We start from the raw sequence: 22,684 nt of genomic DNA on the forward strand, positions 1-22,684 counted from the left end.
AACAAAGTTGAAGCTTGCTCTATCATTCACATTGAATCGACCGCTTGCTTCCTCCATCCACCGCAAGTGGCGCACCGAACAGGGACTCCCAATCCCTGCTTTTCCACCGGACGGAACCTGGGAAGCAGCGGGCGGACTCGGGAAGAGCAGGAAGACGACAAGATCGTAAGACTGACAAAGAGCAGCAGATCTGTGACATCTCCAAAGCGCCAGGATCGTAAGACTGACACGGAGCAGCTGATCCGAACCATTGCTTCAGGAGATATTGCCATCCGAGAAGGGCTACCCCGGAAAAGGAAGGCCACACTGGGACAATCCAGGAAAAGGAATAGGCCACAAGGAATTACAGGAAAAGGCTGAATTGGGGTAACCTAGTGTCCTGGTTCAGCTAGGATAGGGTTAAGCTTCCCAACAGAGAGAGAGGGGGAAGGGATCTCCAGCCGGGTTATTCATACCATGCTGGCGTCAGGTCAGGGGCGGAACCTTTTTTACCTTGCTCTTTGCTGGGCTCGGTGGCGGGAACCCTTTGTCCGTAAACCAGCTACCGGTATTTCTCTGTATATCTTTTATCTTGCTCACTGTTATTGCTGTTTATTGTTATTATCACTGTTACTGTTGTTGTTCAGATTGTTTTATCACTCTGTTGTATTAAATTCCTTGTTACTTTAGCCCGGGTCTGTGCCTAACTTCCAGCCCGACCGGCTGCGGGTGGGGGAGGGGCAACGGCAACGTGCTCTCTGGTCCCAGCAGGAATTAAACCTACACACCTAGGAAAAGCCTACACTGGTCGTTAGCTACTTGATCGGATATTAAAGAAGGTCGTCAAGCTACACGAACCAGGAATTTAAGGAAATTTGCCCGGGCGGGAATATTGAACGAGAGGTAGCCCTAAAACTTTTAGAACGCTTTTTAGAAAGGCGGGGAGTAGGTCCCTTAAAAGACTTAGCCGCGCTGATTACTCTAGGCAAGGCTAAGGGACACTTTAAAGAGCCAAATTTATTGTTGGAAGAATCAGAATGGCGTGATAATCTTTTAGACCCTGATGCTGTAAATCCTGAAAAATAATCTGGCCTGTGTCCTCCCTTAGCTGGGGATGATCCGTAGGTAAAAGTGAGGCGAAAAAACCTTGGCACAAGGGAATACGGACATGGCAAGAAAGATTCTTACTCCTGTAAGCTATGAGCCATCAGCCACGTTGGGAAGGACGGCATTTTTCTGTTATTAAAGATTTAAGCATTAATAAGAACAGGCTGCAAAAACTCAGTTACAACAGCTGTACTGGAGGCGATGGCTCAGGGATATCGATTGGCCCCATAAAAATTGGCTAACGCTTTTAAGAAAAAACCGGCATTCACGCCGGCACAGCACTCTACCTGGAAAACCGAGCGTGTGGATCTCTGTGCTCAGCACTCGCGCCCCCCCAACCTACAGGTGCGGAGCTGGCGGCGGCGGCCCGGGGCCTCCCCGACCCCCCCTGCCGCGGAGCGACCGCCTGCGGCTGAGCCCGGCACCGCGCCCTCGGCATCCCCCGCCAAAAGCGGCAGGTTTTTCACAGAGAAGGCGCTGACGCTGCCATGCAGCACTGGCTTTATATGTTCTTAATGGTGTGTTCGTATTTGTAATATTTGTCACTTTATGTTGTGTGATGTCAGTAACGAGTGTGCGGGACGCCTCTGTGTGCCCGTGTGAGTGTGTGTGTGTCTGAGCCGCGGCCGCTGCAGCCGCGGAGTTCTGCGGCCAGGGAAGCGGCCGGCCAGGAACTGCAGGGTCCTAGTGCCCGCCCGCTGGGGCATCGGTGCGGCGGTTGGTTTGGGCTCAGTGTTCTCAGTGTTACAGTGAAATACCTCCTCTAACGGGAGGCAGTCATTCTGTGTTGATTGTTGTTTTGAATTTAGGTGCATACTCTGCCGGGAGAGTGCACCTCTGTACCATCTGCCTAATGAAAATATTGTCAAAAGGTCATCTGCAACCTTACAGGGGTTGTTTGTTTTACCAGGGGTCGTAGATGCTGATTATGAAGAGAAAAATCAAAATTATGGTCTGTACTTGTTAATTTTACTGCGGCTCCCCCTGATAGTATGCCGAGAAGCCGCAATTACTCAGGATTTGGATCAGCAGGTACCCCTTAAATATTTTTGGACTCAGACAGTGACACAAGGTTGACTTCTGGTAAAATGTACTCTCGTTAAAGCTAAAAAATCTGTCGAGCTGACAGGCATTTTAGATACTGGTGCAGATGTGACCATAATATCTGTGAGCAGATTGGTTGTTAGCCCTGGTACCTCAAATGCTTTTCAGGGTTGGTGTCATGCTGTAACAATTTAAAGCAAGGATCTCATTCATGTAAGAGGCCCAGAAAACTGGGTAGCAAATATTCATCCATTTATATTGGAAAACCCCTATTGCATTTTGGGGTTGTGACTGTATGACTCAATGGGGAACTCAAATTCAATCAAATTTGTCTTAATCACCACTGTAGCACAACCCACCCTGAATCCCACCCTGACACTCACCTTGTGAACCGAATCACCTGTGTGACTCGGTCTGTGGCCCTTGCCAAGAAAAAAGTCATCCCACTTTAATGATTTCATTCAGGGACAATTAAGTTTCTTGTTTTAAAGATAAGTGGTAAATAGTGACTTTTACATGATCTCTGACCTGCATAGCTTATTTGATATTTTATGAAAAGATCCTTCACTGACATCACCCAGAGTACTTACAGAGAAAGCAAAACAAGATCTCCACCGTACAGCTAACCCCATCTCAAACAGACAAGCATCGCAGGTACACTGCATTCCCCCACGGGACAAGCCATCGTAGAAAGAGCACGCCAGACCTTGACAGCGCTTTTGCAAAAACAAAGAGGGGGGAGAGATCTTGGCTCCAGGTCAGCCATATGCTCTGCTGTTTCAGTGGGATGAAAAACACATGCATTTTTTCCACCGGAATGCCAGGGCAATACAAAAACAATTTTCTTTATCAGCTTGCCCTGAATACCAGACAGACTCCATGTCTTCAACAGGGAAGTGGTGTCGACCCTTGTGGACTCACCTCCTCAGAATTATAGCAATCTGTTGTCACTCAGCTGCATTTCAAACGTTAAAATATGTACATGTGTCTGTTAGTACCTTTTCTGGAGCACTGTTTGCATCCTGTCATACTGTGGGGAGTCAAGCACCTCACCTGCATTCCCCATTCACCCGCTGGTCAGGCCACTGTGAAGCATACATCCAGCAAGCTAAAGAGTCTATTACAACAACAACAACAACAACAAAGGGGCAAGATGCAAAATATCAATCTACACCTCACAAAAGGCTAAATAAGGCATTATATGTCATGAACCTTTTAAACATTTCCCCTGTCTCACAGGTGCCAACAATATTGTGTTGTTTTTCATCACAGATACCAGATCAACAAGAAGTCCAGAGCAAAGCTCAAGTGGTAACAAAAACCTAGAAAGGGGTAACTGGGAAGGACCATTTTCTTTAATACCCTGGGGAAGAGGTTATGCTTGTGTCTCCACAGGTCTCATCTCCAGTGGTCACCGACAAGGTGTGTGCAACCCCACCTGAGGGTGAGAGGCAGCCAGCACTCAGGATCCAGCTGTGGGTGCTGTGGGTGCCCCTGTGCCAACAGTTTGCGGTCTCTTCGATGATCATTCTCAAGCAGAATGTCTGAGTAATGTTTGCTACTGCAACAGGACAAACTACACTACAGTTGCCAATTCTTTTAAGAGAAAATGCTAACAGTAATTGCAACTCCTTAATGAAATATCTAGGCTTACCAGTCACTTGTGCAAGATGTAGTTTAGATGAAATATGGTTATTAATAAGGATGAAATGCTGTAAGAATGTATGTATTCCACTTTGTTTAGTAATATTAAGAATTAAGAGCTCAAGAGTTTAACCTTATTTAGAAACTCCCTTTGTTTTCCCCCTGGAGTACTGGCCAGGCTCTGGGTGGAACCCAACAGGAGAATAAAATCAGATATTCCCGCTCAAAGAAAGCTGCCAGTTATTTTGGCCTGTTACTTTAAAGGCTGGACCTGCTTGCAGCGACTTTGGATGCCTCACCTACGGATGGACGCATCGCGTAGGGTTTCCAGTTTGTGAGGAAGGGCACTCTGAATTCTGGCTGCATCCAGGGTTCCCTAGCAGTTGCGGATCTGAATGTTAGTACCGTACTTTCCTTACTGTTTATTTTTGTACTATTTAGTCATATCCCTTAAATATGGTAGTGTGGGATGCTTTGTACTTGATAGGGTGCCTCTGACAGTTTGAGGCGTGCTGTATTACAGAGTCGAGCTCCCATAGACTTTCTTTTACTTGCCCAGGGACATGGATGTCAGGATTTTGATGGAATGTGTTGTTTTAATCTATCCGACCATAGCCAATCAATTCAAAATCAATTACAATGGATGAAGCAGCACTTACAAAAATACAGGTGGTTGAAAATCCCTGGGACCAATGGTTACACTCTGTGTTTGGACTGTCCTCCTGGCTACAAAGTCTGTTACAAGAGGGATTGTGGTGGTTGGGAATAGTAATATTAGTCATAGTAATCATTAGGTTAGCTTATAGTTGTATAATGAAAAATGTTAGTAAGGTTATGCTTGTGCAAGCTGCACAGAAAGAAAAAGGGGGAATTGTGGGAGAATGGCTTGCATCCTGTGCAGGAGCTGATTACAGCCATCTGATGTAAACAAAGGAAAAACCCAGGGTACAGTTATGCTAACGAAGGACAGTTATGCTAGCAAAGGAAGAAACTGAGGTACAGAGAGGCCTTGATTATGATGGTAAACAACCTTTGGGAAAAAAAAACAGGCCAGAAGAAGGACGATGTTGTGACATACTCAAAATACCACAAGGGGCTGGGATATTATAATGTGACCTTTTAGATGTATCCAATAGATTTATTATTAGTATGCATAATTATAGTTAGTGCTTATATAAGGTGTGATTTCTTGCAATAAAGTTGAAGCTTGCTTTACCATTCACATTGAATCGACTGCGTGCTTCCTCTGTCCACCGCAGGCTCCAGATCTGTATTTGATCTGAACATGTTCATGGGCTGCTCCTGCTCTGCTTGGCTAAGAGAGGGGACATGGCTTTTTGCAACACTGATGGTCCTGGAACAAGCCCTGCTTCTGTCTATCTCAACAGTGAGGGGATTCATGCACTGTGGCCTCTTGCTGATAAGCAAAAAATTGGCTTTTGCATGCACAGGCATTGCTTTCTTTGCTGGTTCACAAGGTAAGCAGTGCCCCCACCCACCCCAGACTGAGCCCCAGCTGGCCGCTGGAAGTACCTGGGCAGCTGCTGTGTTGCCCCTGGGACAGCACGTCCCAGGAGGGCATGGCGAGCACCCAGGCGCTGGGCTGGCACAGCGCCATCGCACGGACTTCAAAGGGGCCACTCCTGATTTATACTCTTTCCAGGGAGAGCGTACTCGGGCCTGACTCTGATTTTTAACATTTCAGCTGAGGAAGGGGCTGTGCCACAGCAAGTCTCTCTGCAGTAAGAATAGCATCTGCCGTCTTAGGACACAACACGGTTGCCCAGCTCCTGCATGGCAGCACGTGCTGAGATATAGAAGGCAACCTACCCGCTGAGGAATGTCTTCGAGTGCTATTAGTGGAAGCGTATCATCTACACAAACAGGCATGACCCTGCGCAGGAGTCTGGCAAGAGCGAGGCTATTTTGAGCTTTTGACACTGAGGATGAAGGGAGACAAGTGACAGGCTGATCCTCCTGGCATGGGCAACCTCCAAAGCTCTCTGCGGCCTCGTCTCCTCCTCTTGGCTCTTGTGAAGGCTGAGGGGCGATTTGCTGGGACCGCAGAGCCCAGGAGGCAGGGGCCAGGAGGGAGCTGTGAGTTCGCTGGGGACGTGAGGCCAGGCCTCAGTCCCATCAGCTCTGCCCAGCTGTGCTCATGGCAAGTGCTGCCTGAGGGTGTGCACCCGTCCCTGAGCTTAGGCCATGCGGCTGCCTGCTTTATTTTCAACCACATCCATGCGAGCCAGAGCGATACCAGAGGGTGTGTAACGGCATGCAAGTGAAACTCAAATCCTTTGCAGCCAGGAGGGTATTCACCTCTTACCACCTGAAGCTCCCTATCTCTGAAAGATTTGTCAGCATCACAGATGTCTGAGAGGCCCTTTTTAGTCTTCCCAGCCATAAAAAATGCTCTCCCAGGCTTATTCCCATCCTTTTAACATCCTCTTTCTTGTTCTGGTATGGATTTGTTTAATTCCAATTTATTTTTATGTCTCATTTATTTTTTGTTTCTGTTTCATTTTCATTGCTTTGTGAAAAACAGATCTGCACATTAGGGTCTCTGGGGAAAAAGAAACACTCTCCCAGAAAAGCTTTCCACCTGGATTAACTGGCCGTGTCAGTCTCTCTCGGGACTCCGCATTCAGCGGGACTGATGCACAGCAGCAGTGCTAGCAGGCAGGAACAAGTGGTCAGGGTATTGAATGTGCTGCCACTAAGTGCAATCTCACACCCTTAGGGGATGGATCTGATGCTAGCTCTTGGCAGAAGGCCTCTTGGCACCGTCCCAGCCTTCTGAGCCCTTCCCAAGCACATCTAGCACTCCTGCAGATGAAAACTCAGTTGATTCAGCTGGCAGACCAGAACCACAACTATTCATTCATGGTCAAGTTATTTTCCCAGCAGCCTAGTAAATTAAACTGACTCCTCCTACAACCCCCAGGAGCCTGGTTTTGCCAGGCACCTCTGCATTACTTGGGCATCTCCCTGTGTCTATCACAAGACAGTACAACTGGGTGTGGGCAGTGCCAACAGCCCCTCCTCAGCTGCTCACTTAAAGAGCAGGCTGGAGATAAAGAGAAAGGCTTTACTCCCCCGTTTGGCGTCATGTGATGAGGTTCAGGCTCCTGTAGAGCAGCCTTGCCAGTTGTTAGATTCTACCAGGATCTTAAAACCTTCTCCCTGGTGTGTCAGGCTGTGTGATGGGGGGGTCAGACAGGGCTATGTGCTCCTCTGAGGCTCTCCAGCAGCGGAGTGCTCTCGTTTGTGCTGCCCTGAACCATCATGGCTCAGCATGGGCTAAGCTTCCTTGCAGTAACTTGAGCTGTGAAGTTTTGTGACTATGACCATGCACTTCTTTTAATTTGCTTTATTCTTATTGCATGAAATTGGCAGCACACAAAGCAGACCACAGGCCTTCCACAGAGCTGCATTGCTACCAGCAGGCCCTGAGCCCAGTTCTGTAGTTATGCTCTAAGGATCCTCAGTTCCAAACTAGCCAGACTGATGGCACTTTATGCCCATGCAGGCACCGTGGCCTACATGTACAGTCAACCTGGGGCCTCAAGGCTTCCAGGTGGGAAAACCAGGCTCCCCCACTTGCCATTCAACCAACCTTGTCATGAGTCAGAGCCAAAGCATGAAACCAAAAGAAAGTGAATTCCCCTTTTTGAAATGGGAGAGAGTTCCGCTGCCAGGAGAAAGGAGCTGGTGGTGTGAGGGTGGTGATTATCTTGCTAAAGCCACATCCCTGCAGATCCCCATTCCCCAGGGACTGCTGGGGCTGCTCTGCTCTGCTCTGCTCTGCCCACTGTGCTTGAGCAGGTGGGAAAGAATCTCAGAAGACCAGGGACTGTGTAGCTGGGCCAAGAATTATCAACAAATTTGGTACCAAAAGTGGGAAAGAGGTCTGGGAGGCTTACATGACATATCAAGATGATGCCTGCATACTCTGGAGTGATTAGTCACCTTGATTAGGGTTGCTATACTTCCCTAGCAGTTAGCAATTTCCCACTGGTTTTGCACAGCTACTCCTAAGCAAATGACAGCTGTTTATTCTACAGGTCTATGAAGTAGATCAATCTACTGTGCAACCAGTCATTTGACACTGTGGGCCAAGCTCAATGACATGACCTAAGAGCAAAGCAGGACTCTTGATCGGATCCTGAAGCACAGCAGTGTGCAATGAGCTGCTGGGAAGAAGATGCTGGCAGTCTCTGGGGAAAGCGCTGATTCCAGGCGGCAGGAGCTGAAACAGAAGTTATCCCTTCAGAGAGCAAAAGAGCAACACATCCAGATCTGTTCCGGTTGGTGTGAAAAGCTAACAGTGAATTCTGATTCCCCCAAATCACAGGTCTGTAACAGTGGATGGAGGCATCTCTTGAAAGTTTCGTGGTGTGGGTGACAGTTTTGGGGGAAACTAATGGCTAGACTGACTGAGAAGGTTTACCAAAGTTTCAGGTTTTTCAGACAAGCTGAAGACCTTGCAGCTCATCAACTCAGTATTTCATGAGGTTACTTTCTGGATAGAGTGATAGGAAAGCGTAGGCCAATGATCATTATCAAACACTCCTAAGGAAATATGGAAACCCATTTGTAACTAGGGCAATACTTCACAGACCTCTGGAGAACAAGGTAAGAGGAGAAATCAATAACCCCAAACCCTGCTCAACCTGGCAATAGTTCTGTTTGTCTCAGACTAGGAATCTGAGGGCAATAGTTAATTATCTGAGCAAAACAGAGTCCCTGTACTGGTGTTTGCAGATGCTCTGCTTCCCAGGTCTTGGGACAGAATGAATGACTTGACTGATGACAGCAGAGTCAGTCTGCAAGCTCTCTGGTTTGAGGACACAAGCAAAGAAGTGCCACAGTCTTTTACAGCACCTTGGCATTTGATTCATTCAGTTATGAAGGTTTGAGATTAGGAACCAAAGCCCTAACCATGATTGTCCCAGTGGGTTCAGAGAAATATCTGGGTATGAGGGTGGATTCATAGTTTGGACCATCAAAATGAGATCTCATTTCCAAACTAGACTTGCAGATTAAACCCACTCAGAAGCTGAAAGTATTGACTATGTTCACTGTTCCAAAAATCCCCATCTATTTGAAGTGCTAAGGCTTGGACAACTGGCCCAAGCCAGAGCTGACCTATAGATGAATCCTGTACATTTTATACCTGATAACCATTGCGCTAGTAGGTGTTGTACTAAGTTACAACAACCACCTATGCTGATGTAAAAAGTGCTAAAGCATTGAAATACTGCAGCCTGAACAACAGGCCCCAAGCTGAAGCTGCTAACTTAGTCTGTAATCATTAACAAAGTCTGTAAACTCGCTAGTGAGAGACGCAGCTTAGACAGAATATAATCAGGAGTGAGGAGAGAGTGTATCCACCTTCCCTTGTTCAGCCTGTTCAAGGCTGAGAACCCAGGTATTTGGCCTTGTTAGAAACTCCCTTGGTTTCCCCCCTGAGCCCTGGCCAGGCTTTGGGTAGAATCCAACAGGAGAATGAAACCAGAAATTTCCCGCCCAAAACAAAGGTGCCAGCTGTTCTGGCCTGTCGATCTCTGGTCTATAAGGGTCGGCCCGTTTGCAGCGACTCTGGCAGCCTCAGCTACGGGTGGAGGCACCGCGTAGGATTTCCCCCTTGCCGGGACAGGCTCTGCAAACCCTCGCTGTGACCGGGGCTGCCCAGCCACTGCGGGGCTGGGGGATGGTAATATATGCAAGTGGTGATGTATTTTTCTTAATCTCCTTCTTCTCTCTCTCGTGTAGTAATGATTTAATACATTACCCTGTTTTTCTGTTTGCTGCTTTAAGTGCACTATTCTGCTCTTTCTTACTGCATGTCTTCTGAATTACACTGTTCCATTACTTGGTTGTCACCAGTACAATACGCCTGCTCTTATCACTCTGGTGTCTGAGTTTAACTGGTATCCTTAATCAGCAGAACACTATTTTAAACTGCATTTCATATATAAAGGACAGTACACTTTTTGGATTCCAGTATGTGGTAGTAAGGGCCCTCCACATCTCCACATGCATGTGTAAGTCTTCTGTATTCAGTAACAAAAGGTGGGGATCATTCCCTTGTACAAGTGTGATGCTTGCACAGACTTACTGACTCAGAAACACGGCCACTCATCAGTGTCCCGGAGTGTGGATTTGAGAAAGGACACAAGAAGGTGCAACTGAATGCAGGAGATAAAAACGAGATGCTCAACTTTCATCTCACCTGCAGTCCTGTAATGCTCCAGCTATTAAAGGATGCCAAGGAAACTGAGTAACTGACAGACCTCCCACCCCAGCATCAGATGCTCTAAATCTTGCAACTGAAAAAAAAAGAAACTTTCACCAATGGACTAGAAAAGGATGTTGCGTGGTACACTCTAACAACTCCAGCAGCAATAATCAGGTCTAAATTTAGCAAGGGACCCCTGAGAGACTCCTCTTTGTGGTATAACTGAACCACCGAGCGGACCTACAAGAAACAGCACGTCCCACCAGGGGCTGTGAGGTCAGAGCCTAGAAAACACACGAAGCAATGCAGACACTGTCCTGATGATTCTGGACCTACGCTCTGGGAGTCCACTTTGCAGTACAAGTCAGCTCAGTCAGCGATCACAGGATCACTGGCAACCACATAAAGGAAGAAACAGGGCAGGGTCCTGTGACCCCCTTCTTAGAGAGCAGGATGAAGACCTCAAACAAACTCAGCTTGTGTCTGTGAATAACATGAAGGCCCAGACAGCAGGGAGAACTGTCAATGATGAGAGAAACACATGTGCTAGAAAATCCACTGCAATCAGCTTTGTCTAGAACAAATGAAATATCAGACACTTTCTAAAGTGTGTGTACATTGTGTTTCTACTGGGGGGCAGAGCGGAGTGATAGCACAGTGGGAGAGGATTCGGACCCAACGACCTCCAGAGATCCCTTTCAACCTCAAACATTCTGCAATATGTGGAAAAAAGATAAATGTTAGAGGCCTTTGATCTCCTGGAGTCCAAACAATAACAGATCGATGGACTGATCTGTCAGTGGGCTTTGCTGCGCTCTGCAGCATGACAAGGTCTTTGCCACCCTGGGAAGCCATGCCACGCCACCTTAGTTTCTGGAGTGGTTCCAAGGCAGTATGTCTGGCACTGAACTCTCAAGGTTTTTGCTCTCAAACTGAGCTACCATTTATAGTTCATGCAGCCTGAACTAGGGATGCGAATCTTCAGGTTATCCAGTGCAACAGAGTGAGGTACTAATAGGCTGCAGCAGGGCACTGTTTGTTTGGACAAGGCTGTGTTCAGCAGTGAGTCCCATCCATAGCACAGCTCTGCCTCCCTTGCGACACACCAAAGTACAAATCCTAGGTCAGGTGAATCACGTGTGTCTGGCACACAGGATCTCACACAGAATCATCTGGGTTGGAAAAGCCCTTGCAGCTCCTCCAGTCCAACCATGAACCTCACCCTGACCGTTCCCAACTCCCCCAGATCCCTCAGCGCTGGCTCAGCCCGACTCTTCAACCCCTCCAGGGATGGGGCCCAAAACTGAACCCACTCAGCGAGGGGCGGCCTCCCCAGTGCCGAGCCCAGGGCTCAGATCCCTTCCCTGGCCCCGCTGGCCCCGTCGGTGCTGACACAAGCCAGGATGCCACCGGCCTTCTTGGCCCCCTGGGCACGCTGCTGGCTCATTATCACCCCCCAGGTCCCTCTCTGACCGGCAGCTCTCCAGCCGCTCCTCCCCAGGCCTGTAGCGCTGCTGGGGGGCGTTGTGGCCCAAGGGCAGAACCCAGCCTCTGGCCTCAGTGAAACTCCTCCAGTTGGCCTCAGCCGGTTCTAGGATTTGATTTTCATCTGCACTTTATCGACGAAGCTTAGGAGCAGGGCATGGCACAGCTGAAAGGCTTCTCCCCACAGCACACGTGGAGGGTGATGGAGGCTGGGTGCTGTGTCTTACTGCAGGCCCTGGTATTGCCACACGAGCCCAGATGGACAGTAGCACAAGGCAGAACATAATTTAAAACAATCTATTTAGATCCTAGATTTGTCTTATTTTGCTCTCAAACGTTTCCTTCCTACGTGATCAAATGAAGCGTTTTGGTGAAATATTGAGTGACATCACTTACAAATAATATAAAATCCAACAAAGTGCTTTGGGAACAAAATACCCGAGAAAGTCTAAATTGAAAAATGTGAGAAGAAAAAAAAGGGCATTAGAAAATTTAGATGCACACGCACATAATTCACCGTAATGCCCTCTCTTCTTCAAACAGAATACAAATGATCTAGTCTTTCTTTAGTTTTCATGAGCAAGTGGAGAAGTTTTCCTTCTATCTTAACTTCAAATAATGTTTTTAAGTGTGAAGATTTTGCTCTGATCCCGTGCATCCCAAAGCAGTAGCAGGTTGGCTTCCACAATACAACAGCCCTAGTGCCTGGCTCAGCTTCACTGGCCTTGCACAGGAGGATATAGCACCAATTTTGAATGGAAACTCACAATTCCATTTGAAACATTCTGAAATAGGATTTTGAAAATAGAAGTATATTTAAATACATTAGACACTACTGGTTACAGCACCAGAGGATTTTATTCTGTTTTACATTTTCATGCAACAGCGATGAAAGCGATGGGGGTTTAGTTCATTATGACAACAGCCCCAATAACTCATGCAACTGCAGCAAAGTTCTGTGTTGCTCTAATCCTCCTCCAACATGTAGCCTCTTCAACCAGGCCCACAGAGTGTTTCTTTGTCCAACTTGTGGCAACACTATTTACATTAACTCTGCAGCAATGGAGCTGGGAAGCCCTGGAAATCCAAAGAGAAGAACACATTAACATTCTCACATCTGTGATTGCCGCCTTTGCTCTTTTTCAGCATCTCTTGCTGCATTAGTAATATCTTCTATCTCAGTTTGGACTTGTGCCATCTCAGGTTCGGGCTGCTGCTGCTTTGTATTGAAAAGGCTGCTGTTCTATAAAGGAGAAAAAGAGAGGCTCTGAGTCTCTTACACAGAGAGACTATGAATTACTATTTGTTCTTGCTCTGTGCATCTCTAGACCAAACACAGGTCTGTCTGAGCAAAGCAAACTCCCTGGCTGCGGAGGAGCCGCACACGTTCAGCGGCATCCAGGAGCTCCCGCTCAGCCACTTTCCTCGGCGGCTGGCAGTCAACAGCCGCAGGTCCCTCTCTGACTGGCAAGAGAAATGGAGGCCAAACAAACTGCGGCTCTTGACACAGGCCACTTCACATCTGCTCGTAGCCGTGGTGAAGGATCATGCCAGTGGCTACAGGTACCGCCCCCACGGGAACAAGTATGAGGGTGGGAAGCTCAGGCAAGTGGGACTTTGAAGCATGGTCAAGACAACCTGCACTAGTGACGAGAAATTCATCAAGGATAGACTTTGATCTCCAAACCCTAGAAAAGAAGTGGAACACCCTGGAACATAAAGAAAAGGTCTGGGATTGTGCTGACGATGAAATAGCGGACAACCTGGCACAGCGAACAACCGATTAATTAATGTGGCAATGAAACTAACTTTGGAGTGTCCTGGAAGGGAACCCAAGGGGCGTCACCACTTCAGCCTCGCACAGAAGCGGTGTTGTAGGGCGCTTTCTTCAGGGACTCCAGGAAGAGCTGCTCCTCGTCTAAGTAAGCGCGGTTCTGAGAGGGGAAGGGGGCAAAGGGGAAGGGAAGAGAAAAGAGAGGGATGGATGGAAGAGGTATCAGAGGGTGCCACAGAAGGGGGCTGACAGTCCTGGCTGTCACTCAGGAGGGAGGGAGGGAAGCATCCCAAACCCTCCCTCCTGCAGTCAGCAGTGGGCAGGTACCACCCGTGGCACCCCCTGGGGTGTGGGGGCTCCCCCCGCCCCGAGCCCACAACCTCACGCTCTGAGCAAGACCCACAGCGGAAGCCTCAAAGAGCAGCCCCGCCTGGGGAAGGACCCAGCAGGGAATCGGGGGGCCGACGGGAGAGGACAGGGACATCATGAAGCCAGAGGCCAGCTGGCTCCTCCCAGCCAGGGACACGGCGAGGACAAGTGCGACCCCACAGTGCCGAGGACCTTGTCCATCAGCCTGAGACCAGCTGTGAGGAGCCACCCGTCCTTGCTTCTGCCATCCCTCCTCTAGGTGCCCGGGTCTTCTACAAGCCCGCCCAGCCCCACAGCTCAGTAATGATCTTAGCCACAGCCTGGGCTGTCTCCCACCAGGCTCAAATCAGGTTTCACCCAGCCCTGCTCCCACCCAGCACGTTTGAAGCCCCTTCCCACCCCAGTCGCCCACCACCTCACCTGCAGGACCCGGAACTTCATCATCGCCACCGTGGCACTGAGCTCGGCAGAGCTGGCAGTGGCCACGAGTTTCTCGAGAGCGGCCTGGAGCGCCTCGACACCTCCCAGGCTCCCTATGGAACAGAAGCCTGATTGTGTGGTGCTGCCACCATCAGAGGATCCGCAGATGGAGACAACACAGCATCCCTTCGGGTGCTGCCTGCGGGTCCCTGCAGCAGGGTCCTCCCCGCGCTCCCAGGGCAAACGGGCTTTAACCCACCACCAGCCTCTCCCTTCCTGGCCCCTCTGCCCTCTCCTGGCACTGCCCTGGCTCAGAGCTTCGCTGAGCTCCTTCACAAGACGAGGAGGCCAACTCCTCCCGTCTGAGGCTGATACGCAGGGGAACTAAAACAGCCCCCAGGAGCAGCCCAAGCCTCCCAAGAAGGGGAGTACAATACGTCCCTCCCCACCAGCAGCAAGCACGGAGCCTTACCCGGCACACTGGAGGAGCCTGTCAGAGGGGCACTCGAGTCCTGCCTTGCGGGCCGCACCATCGTGGGGCGGTTGGACACCTCCTGGCGCAGCTGCTCAAGTCGGCTCATCTGCTTAGCCATGCTCAGCCGACCCTGCCCCGTCCCGGGGAGAAAGGGAGAGAGAGAAGATGTCGGCAAAGGTTCGGGCCCTTGGCACGGCGGCCCCAGGCCCAGAAGGGAAGCCGAGGGGGTACTTGCCTGCTGCAGACACTCTTCCTGCTGCCTGAACTGCTCCAACTGCCACTGCAGGGCCTGCAGCCTGGACTGGTCCTGCGACTCGGCCCTGAGTGCCTCCTGCAGGGCCCGCTGCCCTTCCTCGTACTTCTGGGAGGAGAGCTGCAAGGCAGAGCGGCTGGGGAGGCTGGGGACAGGGACCCTCGCTGCCCTGGGCCCAGCAGGACTCCTTCAGGCGTCCCCTCCTTCCCCTTCCAGGACAGGCTTTCCCTCCCTGCTCTGGGAGGGCAGTGGAAGCCCAGCTTTGCTGCCAGCCCGTGCGCAGCTGGCAACGGCAGCGCAGACGCTCCGCTTACCTTGGTCATTCTTCTCATCTCCTCCTCCTGCAGCCGGATGCGCAGTGCAGCCTCGCTCACATTCTCCCTCTCTGCCTTCAGCTCCTGGCAGAGCTTGTCCTGCAGCTCCTTCTCCCTCGCCAGCTGCTCCTCTTGGGCTCTCAGCGTGTGGGCCCACATCTTCACCTTGGCCCACTCCTAGGATGGGCACAGGGGAAACCAGCGCATGACCTGATCCGTCCTGGATGCTCTCTCGTGTCTTTCCAAGAGATGGGAAACATCTGCCCCGGATGAGCTTCTCGTGTGTGCCCCTCTGGGGCGCAGAGCAACTCCACTAGCTACTCCAGCAGCACCCTCACCCCCCGGCCTCGGGCTCTTCCCGGAACAGCCTCATTCTCACCACCCCAAGCGATGTCTCTGCCTCCAACAACTCGACGACTCCCCTGTAGGCAGGACCCACCCGGCAGCCTGCCAAGCGGGTGCTGGAGGCCATGGGCAGGGGCTCTGCTGCGGTACCTTGGCCAGGCTCCTCTCGGGGCCCTCTCCCTGGGAGGCCACGGGCAGCGCTCGGGCCGTGGCCTGCTCCTTGCTCAGTGGCTGCTGCTGGGCGTCAAATTCAGCCCGCTCGGCCGCCAGCTTCTGCAGCTCCCCCGCGTGCTGCCGCGTCACCGCCAGCCGCTCCTGCAGCAACGCGCTCTGGAGACGTCGCCAGAGAGGAAGAGAGAAAGCACTAAGTCCCAGTTGCTGGAACGTTTTTCTCCTTTAAACCCACCTCTGCCACTGAACCTCGGCCAACACCCAGAGGTTGCTTCAAGCCCCCGGCGCCTGGCAGGAACCCTGCGCGGAAAGCTCTGGCCCCACGCTCCTCCAGAAGCTGCAGCACCGTGCACGCACACGGCAGCCTCTCGCACCCGTGTGCCAGAGGCTCGATCTGAGGGCGATTCGCCACACAACTGGGTGTGGGATTGAGGAGGCAGAGGAAGGACGCTGCAGCCCAGCACCCAGCTCTTTCCTCTACCACACGCCGCAGCGCAGCCCCGCTCAGACTCACAGGACCTGAGAAAAGCACCTGGAAATCTCCGCCCCACCTCACCTTCGCCTTCTCCAGCTCCACTCGCTCCAAGAGCTGCCGGGTCATCGCTTGTTGCGCCTCCTCCAGCGATTCCACTTTGGAGCGCTCCGCCAGCAACCTCTGGTGCTCCTGGGTTCAGACACAGAGGAGACACAGATGCCACTCGCAGGCTCCAGCCCAGGGACCGCCAGTGGGCAAGACCCACGGCCCATCCCCAGACAGGAGGGCTGAGCTGGGCAGAGGGCACAGGGCGGGCTCACCTCCAGCAGCCGAGTCTGCTCATCCAGCCTGGCCTCCAGTTTAGCCACCATCTCCCGGAACCGGCACCCATCCTCCTCCGCCTCCCTCTGCTGCTGACACAGGCTGTCCTGGAGCTCTGGGGAGAGGCAGCAGCGGGGCCGTGAGCAGCACGAAGAGGGAAGTCCCACTCTGTCTACCCCGTATTCACAGAAGAACTGCACGCGCTTGTGCTCAGCACCTTCGGCACATCCCCCAGGACACCATGTTGGAAAGGAAAGACCCTGAGAAGCCCAGTGACCGAGGCAGGCAAGGCTCTGCCAGCCTTGGATCCAGGCCTCAGCCTGACTCGGAGCACCTTCTCCCCATTTCATGGGTGTCCCCAGCCCCGGCGGGGACCCCGTGGCCATTTTGGCGCAGAGGAATGGCAGACATACCCTGGAGACACTTCTCCTGCTTCTGTGTCCCCATGGCCAGCTCCTGGGAGGTCGTCTGCTGTGTGGCCTCCACCTTCCGTAAAACATCACAGAGGGTGCCGCAGAATTTCTCCACCTGATCCACCACACCGTTCAGAGTCCTGCAGAGAGCAGCGAGGGGAGGGTCACCCCGGGGGGACACACCTCATCTCCCCACGATGGAGAGGGGGACGTGTGGTGGGCCAAGGGCCGGGCAGCCCTGCCCCGAACCCTTCTGGGGCAGAGCAGAGCAGTATTCCTGCATCAGCAGAGCTCAGCGTCCCTGGAGGCAGGGCCTGGGAGAGGGGGTGGCCTCTGGTGCCACGGTCCAAGGCTGCTTCCCTGGAGCACAGGGAACACCGCGGCCAGGGACCAACGCAGGGACACAATGGCAGCCATCGGTACCTGGTGTGCGAAGTGGCGCTGGTCACCGCCTCAACCTCCTGGTCCTTCAGACCCTTCAGCTGCTGGAGCTGCTGCTCGTGCTCTCTGCGCAGCTCCTGCACAGACACCCTGCAGGACACGGGCAAGGAGCCCACCACGGGCTGTTACAAACTGGGGCTCCCCAGGACAGGCAGTGGGGACGAGGCTTGGTCAAGGGCCTGGGAACCAGGTCCCAGGAGCTGAGCTGGCACGGGGCTCTGTCCCCGGGCACCCACCGACAGGCATCCGCACTGGGCACGGACCACAGCTGGAAGAGAACGGGCTTCTCCACTAGAAACTGATTTCTCATTGACCCCCAGTGTGTGGGCAGCAGTGACTCACTGACCGGGATAAAAGGGGGTTGGGGGAGATAAAACACTGGGCTCAGCATCTTGCACAATACAGCGCGTTCACTCGGAAAGGACGTCTCCAGCCACGTCTCCCTCTATCCGGCTACAAAGCAAATCCCCATTCCAAACGCCACCAACTGCCCACAGCCCAGTGCTTGTGGAGGCTCCTGTCACCCTGGCCCCAAACCACTCCCCAGTTCCTCTGCCACAACCAGCAGCACCGGCCCCACACCTGCGCTGCTCGTGCCACTCTCACCTCTGCAGCTCTCGCAGACGCTCCAGCTCGGCCAAGTGCTGTGCCAGCAGCTCTGCCCGCTCCCGCTCCGCCTCCTGCCTCTGCCCCTGGAGCTGAGCCACCAGCTGCTCCTTCTCCTGCCGCAGCCTCTGCTCTCGCTGCCTGCAGGTCTCCTCTAACATCTTCGCCTGGCTCCTGCCCGCAGGAAGAAGAAGTGTTACCTTCAGGTAGGAAGAAGTGTTACCTTCAGGGCAGCAGTCGGCCCTCTCCACCCACAGCTCACACGGGGATTTCAGAGCAGAGCGGCGGCGCTGGGGGCGCGGGGAAACACGTGGCTCTCCGCAGCCTGAGCCCTGCCTGGGGACATGCTGGCCCTGGGAACAGCTCCTCCTCCTTCTGCCCCACAGGACAGGGTGGGTGAGAGCAAACCCTGCCCTTGGCTCATCTGTGGGGCTCCTCTCTGCCCACACCAGCTCCACACCCACACAGCTCTGGGCCTGCCCGCCCCAGGGACGGATCTGGGCAGCGCCCCAGCGCTCCCCCCCCCGGGGAGAGGGACAGGGCTGTAGGCAAGGCCCGTTCAAAGGAAGGGAGCACGTGCTCTCGCCTGCGGGTACCTGTGGGTGCTGTCGAGGAGATCCAGGTCCTCCTGGTGCCGCTGCCGGAGGATCTCCAACAAGAGTTTGTCCTGAGCCCGTGCCAGCTCCAATGTCTGCACCTGCCGGGCACCCGGGGAGAAGGTCCTTGTGCCGCCCAAGGGACAGAGACCCCACAGCAGCACTTGCTGGCCGCAGCCTTCTCTGGACGGGCAGCTTCCTCCACTCTGCCTGTGCCCCTGATGCCACTGGGAGCAGGCGTGGCTCCTGCTCCCCCATCCAGCAGGCCATGGGGCTCACCTGGCTCTCCAACTCTGCTACGCGGGCCTGGGCACGGAACAGCGCTGCCCGACAGCCCTCGTGGAGCTGGGCCGCGGGAGCCCCCAGCTTCCTCTCATGCAGCAAGCCCAGGCCTGGAGACTCTGCCTGCAGGGACACAGATAAAAGACACAGGCCCTTCAGCATCCGGGGCTTTGTGCTGTGGCCATCAGCCCCTAAAGGCAGGCACGTGCCCCGTGGGCAGCTCTGCCCGGCCTGTGCCTGGGGAGCTCTCTCAACACTGCGCAGGCAATGCAGGGCTGCAATGCACACGATTTACAAAGCAGCCACAGCACACACGCTTTGGCCTCACAAATACAACTCGGGGCATCTCGGGGCTCTCCAAAGCCTTGGCCTGCATCAACACAGGCTCCCAGGGATGCAAAGCAGGGCACAGCCATCCCCCTGCCCAGGGAGCACAGACAGGGCTGGGTGACCCTGAGCTGGCACGGGAGGGCTCACGATCACCACCCCGATCCTGCACCTCTCGGGGGCACAGGCCCAGCACACCTACCTGAGCCAGCGGGGCAGGGCCCTGTGTCTCCTGCTCTCCCGGGAACAAGGCTGCAGGGACTGAAAAGGGAACAAGTCTGTGATTCAGACAGGCCAAGGGCAACCACTCCCTCCCACAAGGATGAGGGCCTGGCTCTCCTTGGCAGAGCGAGAAGGGTCCTGCTACACTCTGGCAGCTGGGGATGGGGACAGAGGCTCAGATAGGCTCATCCAGACCCGCATTCCTACCCCACCCCACACACAGTGGTGGGGACTCCGCTCTGCAGAGTAAGTCTGGGGGAAAAGCACAGCTCCTCCTCCATCAACTAGGGAGGAGGCTGGGTCCCCTCAGCCACTTTCAGTGGCCTCTCGAGTGGCGCTCAGCCTCAGCCTAGGGCAGGAGGGGGTCTGCCAGCACACAGCGCTAGTGGCACGAGGGTTGGAGCAGCAGGAGGGAAGAGGGAGAGAGAAGGGACAGCACGAACTTAGGCCCACCCATTTCTCCGAGAGAGCAAGTCCCCAGCAGCCCCCTGAAACCCCACAGGCAGCACTGTGGAGCTCAGTGTGCCCCGGCACCGTGTCCCCACCACGCCACAACACGGGCATGGTGGCATCCTGCAGCCTGGCAGCCCCCTCCAGCAACGGCTGGGCAAAGCCCGGGCAGCGCTCACATGGACAAGGGCGATGCTGCGGCTCTGGCCTTTTTGTGGCTGGTCGTTTTTGCAGGGCCGGGGGGGACCCTCTCTGCATTCTGCTGCCCAAACTCGACAACCACACAAAACGCACCTGGGGCGCTGGCATCTCCGGAGGGATCCCGCTGTGCTGCCTCTGACGGCTGAGCCTGCGCTTGGGCCTTTTTGCGGGATAAGGCAGCGCTCAGCCAGTCCTCCTCCTCCTCCTCTGGGGCAGGTTTAGCAGCTGCCTCCTCTCCAGCCGGGAGCTGTCTGGCGGGGCCAGGCCGCCCAGCTGCTGCAGGACTGGCCTTCGGTGGAGATGACAGCTCCAAATCCAGAAAGTCTTCGTCTTTCAAGCCCCGCCAGTCACCTCGATTCCTGCGGCCCTGCACGGGCCTCTGGCTGGCTAACGGGGGAGCTTTGGAGAGGGGCTCTGCTTTAACTTCACCGTTCTTCTCGGCTGAAAACCTGCTGTGAGGAGAAGCAGCTGCATCCCTGCCTGCGAGGGGACACCGGGGACCCTGCCCGCTCCGCTGCAGGGGCAGCGTGGCCGGTGCCTGGAGCTACAGACACAGAGAGCACAATACCTCACAGGCTGCCTTCTTGCCGGCTGGCCCTTGGCTGTGGAGGCCACTGAGGGCTGGTAAGCTCCAAACACATAATCCTCCTTGCGCCAACCCTCTTCCTTCTCTGTTCAGACAAGTGGCCTTGACTCAGCACCCAGAGGAGCAGCCGGCTGCAAAGGCTCCAGCCCTCCTCCTCCTCCTCCTCCCGCCCTGCAATTCCCACTGATGTTGCTGCCTCCGGGAAAACACCGCTGGAAACCTCGTGCCCAGAAACCGGACAGCAAGGGGTCTCCTCAGCACGGCTGGGGAAAACTTTTGTTGGAACTCAGCCCACGGCCAAAGGCAGCCGAGTTACAGACCCTGTGCAAAGGCTGCCAAGCTGCCGCAAGGGCGCAAAGGGCATTTCCCCTGCAAGGGCAGTAGAAATCGAGCTCGCTCGCCCAAGCCAGTGCTGCCACCTCTGCAGCCCGTCCCAGCATCCCTGGCTCTGCTCACCCGGCTGCTTCTGGTGGTACTTCTGTGTGACCTCCCGGCGCTCTCCCAGGCCGGGCTCTTCCAGGATTCTGGACGCGGAGCCTCGTCCCAGCAACTCGTCCAGCATGGCGCGGGCTGGCCGGACCTCCTCTCTGCTGGGGACACAGCGGCAGATGGGTTTCTCCCAGAGGCAGGGCTCTTCCTCCTCACACAGCCTTGCCAGCCTGCTCTGGCTCTTCTCTGCCACACAAGGCTGCTCCTGCCCCTTGCGCAGACCCACAGGCACAAGCTCAGCATCCCCCACCCACCATGGTGGCACCATCTCAAGACACAAGCCATCCCCTCCTTTATTCCCGCCCCCCTGCACTGCCCTTACTCTTTTGCCTTCTTGCCATCTCTTCCCGGGCTGCTGCCCAGTCCCATGGCATCCATCAGGTCGCTGATGTCCTCGTCAAAGGGGATCTCCTTCCTCCTCCACGTTGGGGCCGCGGTGCGCAGGGGCGTCTGGGCTGCGCGTGGCTCTGGGGGGGGTGAGGGAGAGAATCACACATGGTAAGAGGTTTGGAGCTAGGCTTGGGGGCTTGTCTCCCTTCTTTTTTTTCTTCTTTTTTTCCCCTCAGCAATGGGAGAACACATGCCCAGCTCCTCCTGGTGTGTCCCTCACCGGAAACCCCCCGTGCCTCAATTCCTCTGCTGAGATCCTACTGCCTCTGAGAGAAGCGTCAGCAACACCCAGGCCGGTGCTTTGGGTGAGGGTCCTTCCTGCGGCGCTTCCTCCCAAGAGCACCCACCAGGGCTGGGCTGCAGCACGACGTGCCCCCCGGCTTTGCTCCAGCTCACCCAGGGCACCCGCAAGCTCTTCTCCCGCCATCCACCCGCTCCCCTGGCCCGGCTCCCCCCCCAGCCATGCCAGACAGGGGTCACCTCTTCAGCCACACCCCGTGGTTCCCCCCGATACCCCACTGCTGACTTGGCTGGGCTGACACCAGGGGCAAGCCTGGCCCCCCTCAGGCCCAGCCCTCAGGGTACCCAGGCTCTCTCCCAAAAGTCGCGTTCACCTCTGCACCTTCCGCGTCCTCTGAAAGTAATCCGTCGAAGAAATAAATCCTCCACTACGTGGGACCTGCGACACAAGCCCGGGGGTCAGCAGCAGCACCTGTGAGCTCAGCCAGGGCGCGTTGGGGACAGCCAGCCCAGGTGGCGGCAGGCGGAGGGCACCGCACGGGCACACCGCGGCAGCCACGTCGGGTGACAGACAAGGAGATAAAAGAGTTCACTTCACCCAGCCAAAAAGGACTCCTCTTTATCAAGGAGCCTGCAGCTTCCCGTTCAGTCACCGGCCACAAGCAGCCCTTCAGCTGGCAGTTCTCACCCCACAGTGTCTCAGAGCCCCTGGGCAACCCCAAAGGTGCCGCTTCAGTGTCCGGGGCCGCCAGAGTGCCCCAAACAGGCACCTGGGCTTTAGGTGAGGCGAAGACCTGAACTAAGGGCAGGTACTCTGCCCCGGTCTGGGGAAAGCCCGCAGGAAAGGCCCGCAGGACCCCCACAAGCAAACCCCCTCGGCGGCAGAGGCAGGCGAGCGTCTCTCTGCTCAGCAAGGAGACGACGCCTCGGCTGCACCTCTCAGACAAGGCCCAGGAACCATCGCCGCGGCCAGGACCCCACCTGAGCCCGCTGCCCCCCCGCCTCTGGCCCCGAGTTCCCACCA

General features: G+C 54.4%; 2 protein-coding genes across 2 annotated transcripts; both read right to left on the bottom strand.

The window, feature by feature from the left end:
* Positions 1–12,405: 12,405 nt before the first annotated feature.
* LOC141965868 (fas-binding factor 1 homolog) lies at positions 12,406–19,094 on the bottom strand. The gene is made up of 14 exons (XM_074918014.1): positions 18,753–19,094; positions 18,474–18,574; positions 17,878–18,051; positions 17,254–17,361; positions 16,831–16,970; positions 16,417–16,532; positions 16,178–16,285; positions 15,601–15,780; positions 15,106–15,282; positions 14,774–14,911; positions 14,536–14,668; positions 14,064–14,176; positions 13,310–13,434; positions 12,406–12,577 (listed from the first exon to the last, which is right to left on the bottom strand). The coding sequence occupies exons 1-13, from the start codon at positions 18,915–18,917 to the stop codon at positions 13,351–13,353; spliced, it is 1,737 nt and encodes a 578-aa protein (XP_074774115.1). The 5' UTR covers positions 18,918–19,094; the 3' UTR covers positions 12,406–12,577; positions 13,310–13,350.
* Positions 19,095–19,929: 835 nt separating this feature from the next.
* On the bottom strand, positions 19,930–21,872 carry LOC141966215 (fas-binding factor 1 homolog). Its single transcript, XM_074918649.1, has 4 exons — positions 21,353–21,872; positions 20,998–21,128; positions 20,524–20,626; positions 19,930–20,404 (listed from the first exon to the last, which is right to left on the bottom strand). The coding sequence occupies exons 1-4, from the start codon at positions 21,406–21,408 to the stop codon at positions 19,930–19,932; spliced, it is 765 nt and encodes a 254-aa protein (XP_074774750.1). The 5' UTR covers positions 21,409–21,872.
* Positions 21,873–22,684: the final 812 nt, after the last annotated feature.

This window comes from Athene noctua, chromosome 14 (assembly GCF_965140245.1).
Source record: "Athene noctua chromosome 14, bAthNoc1.hap1.1, whole genome shotgun sequence".
NCBI lineage: Eukaryota > Metazoa > Chordata > Aves > Strigiformes > Strigidae > Athene > Athene noctua.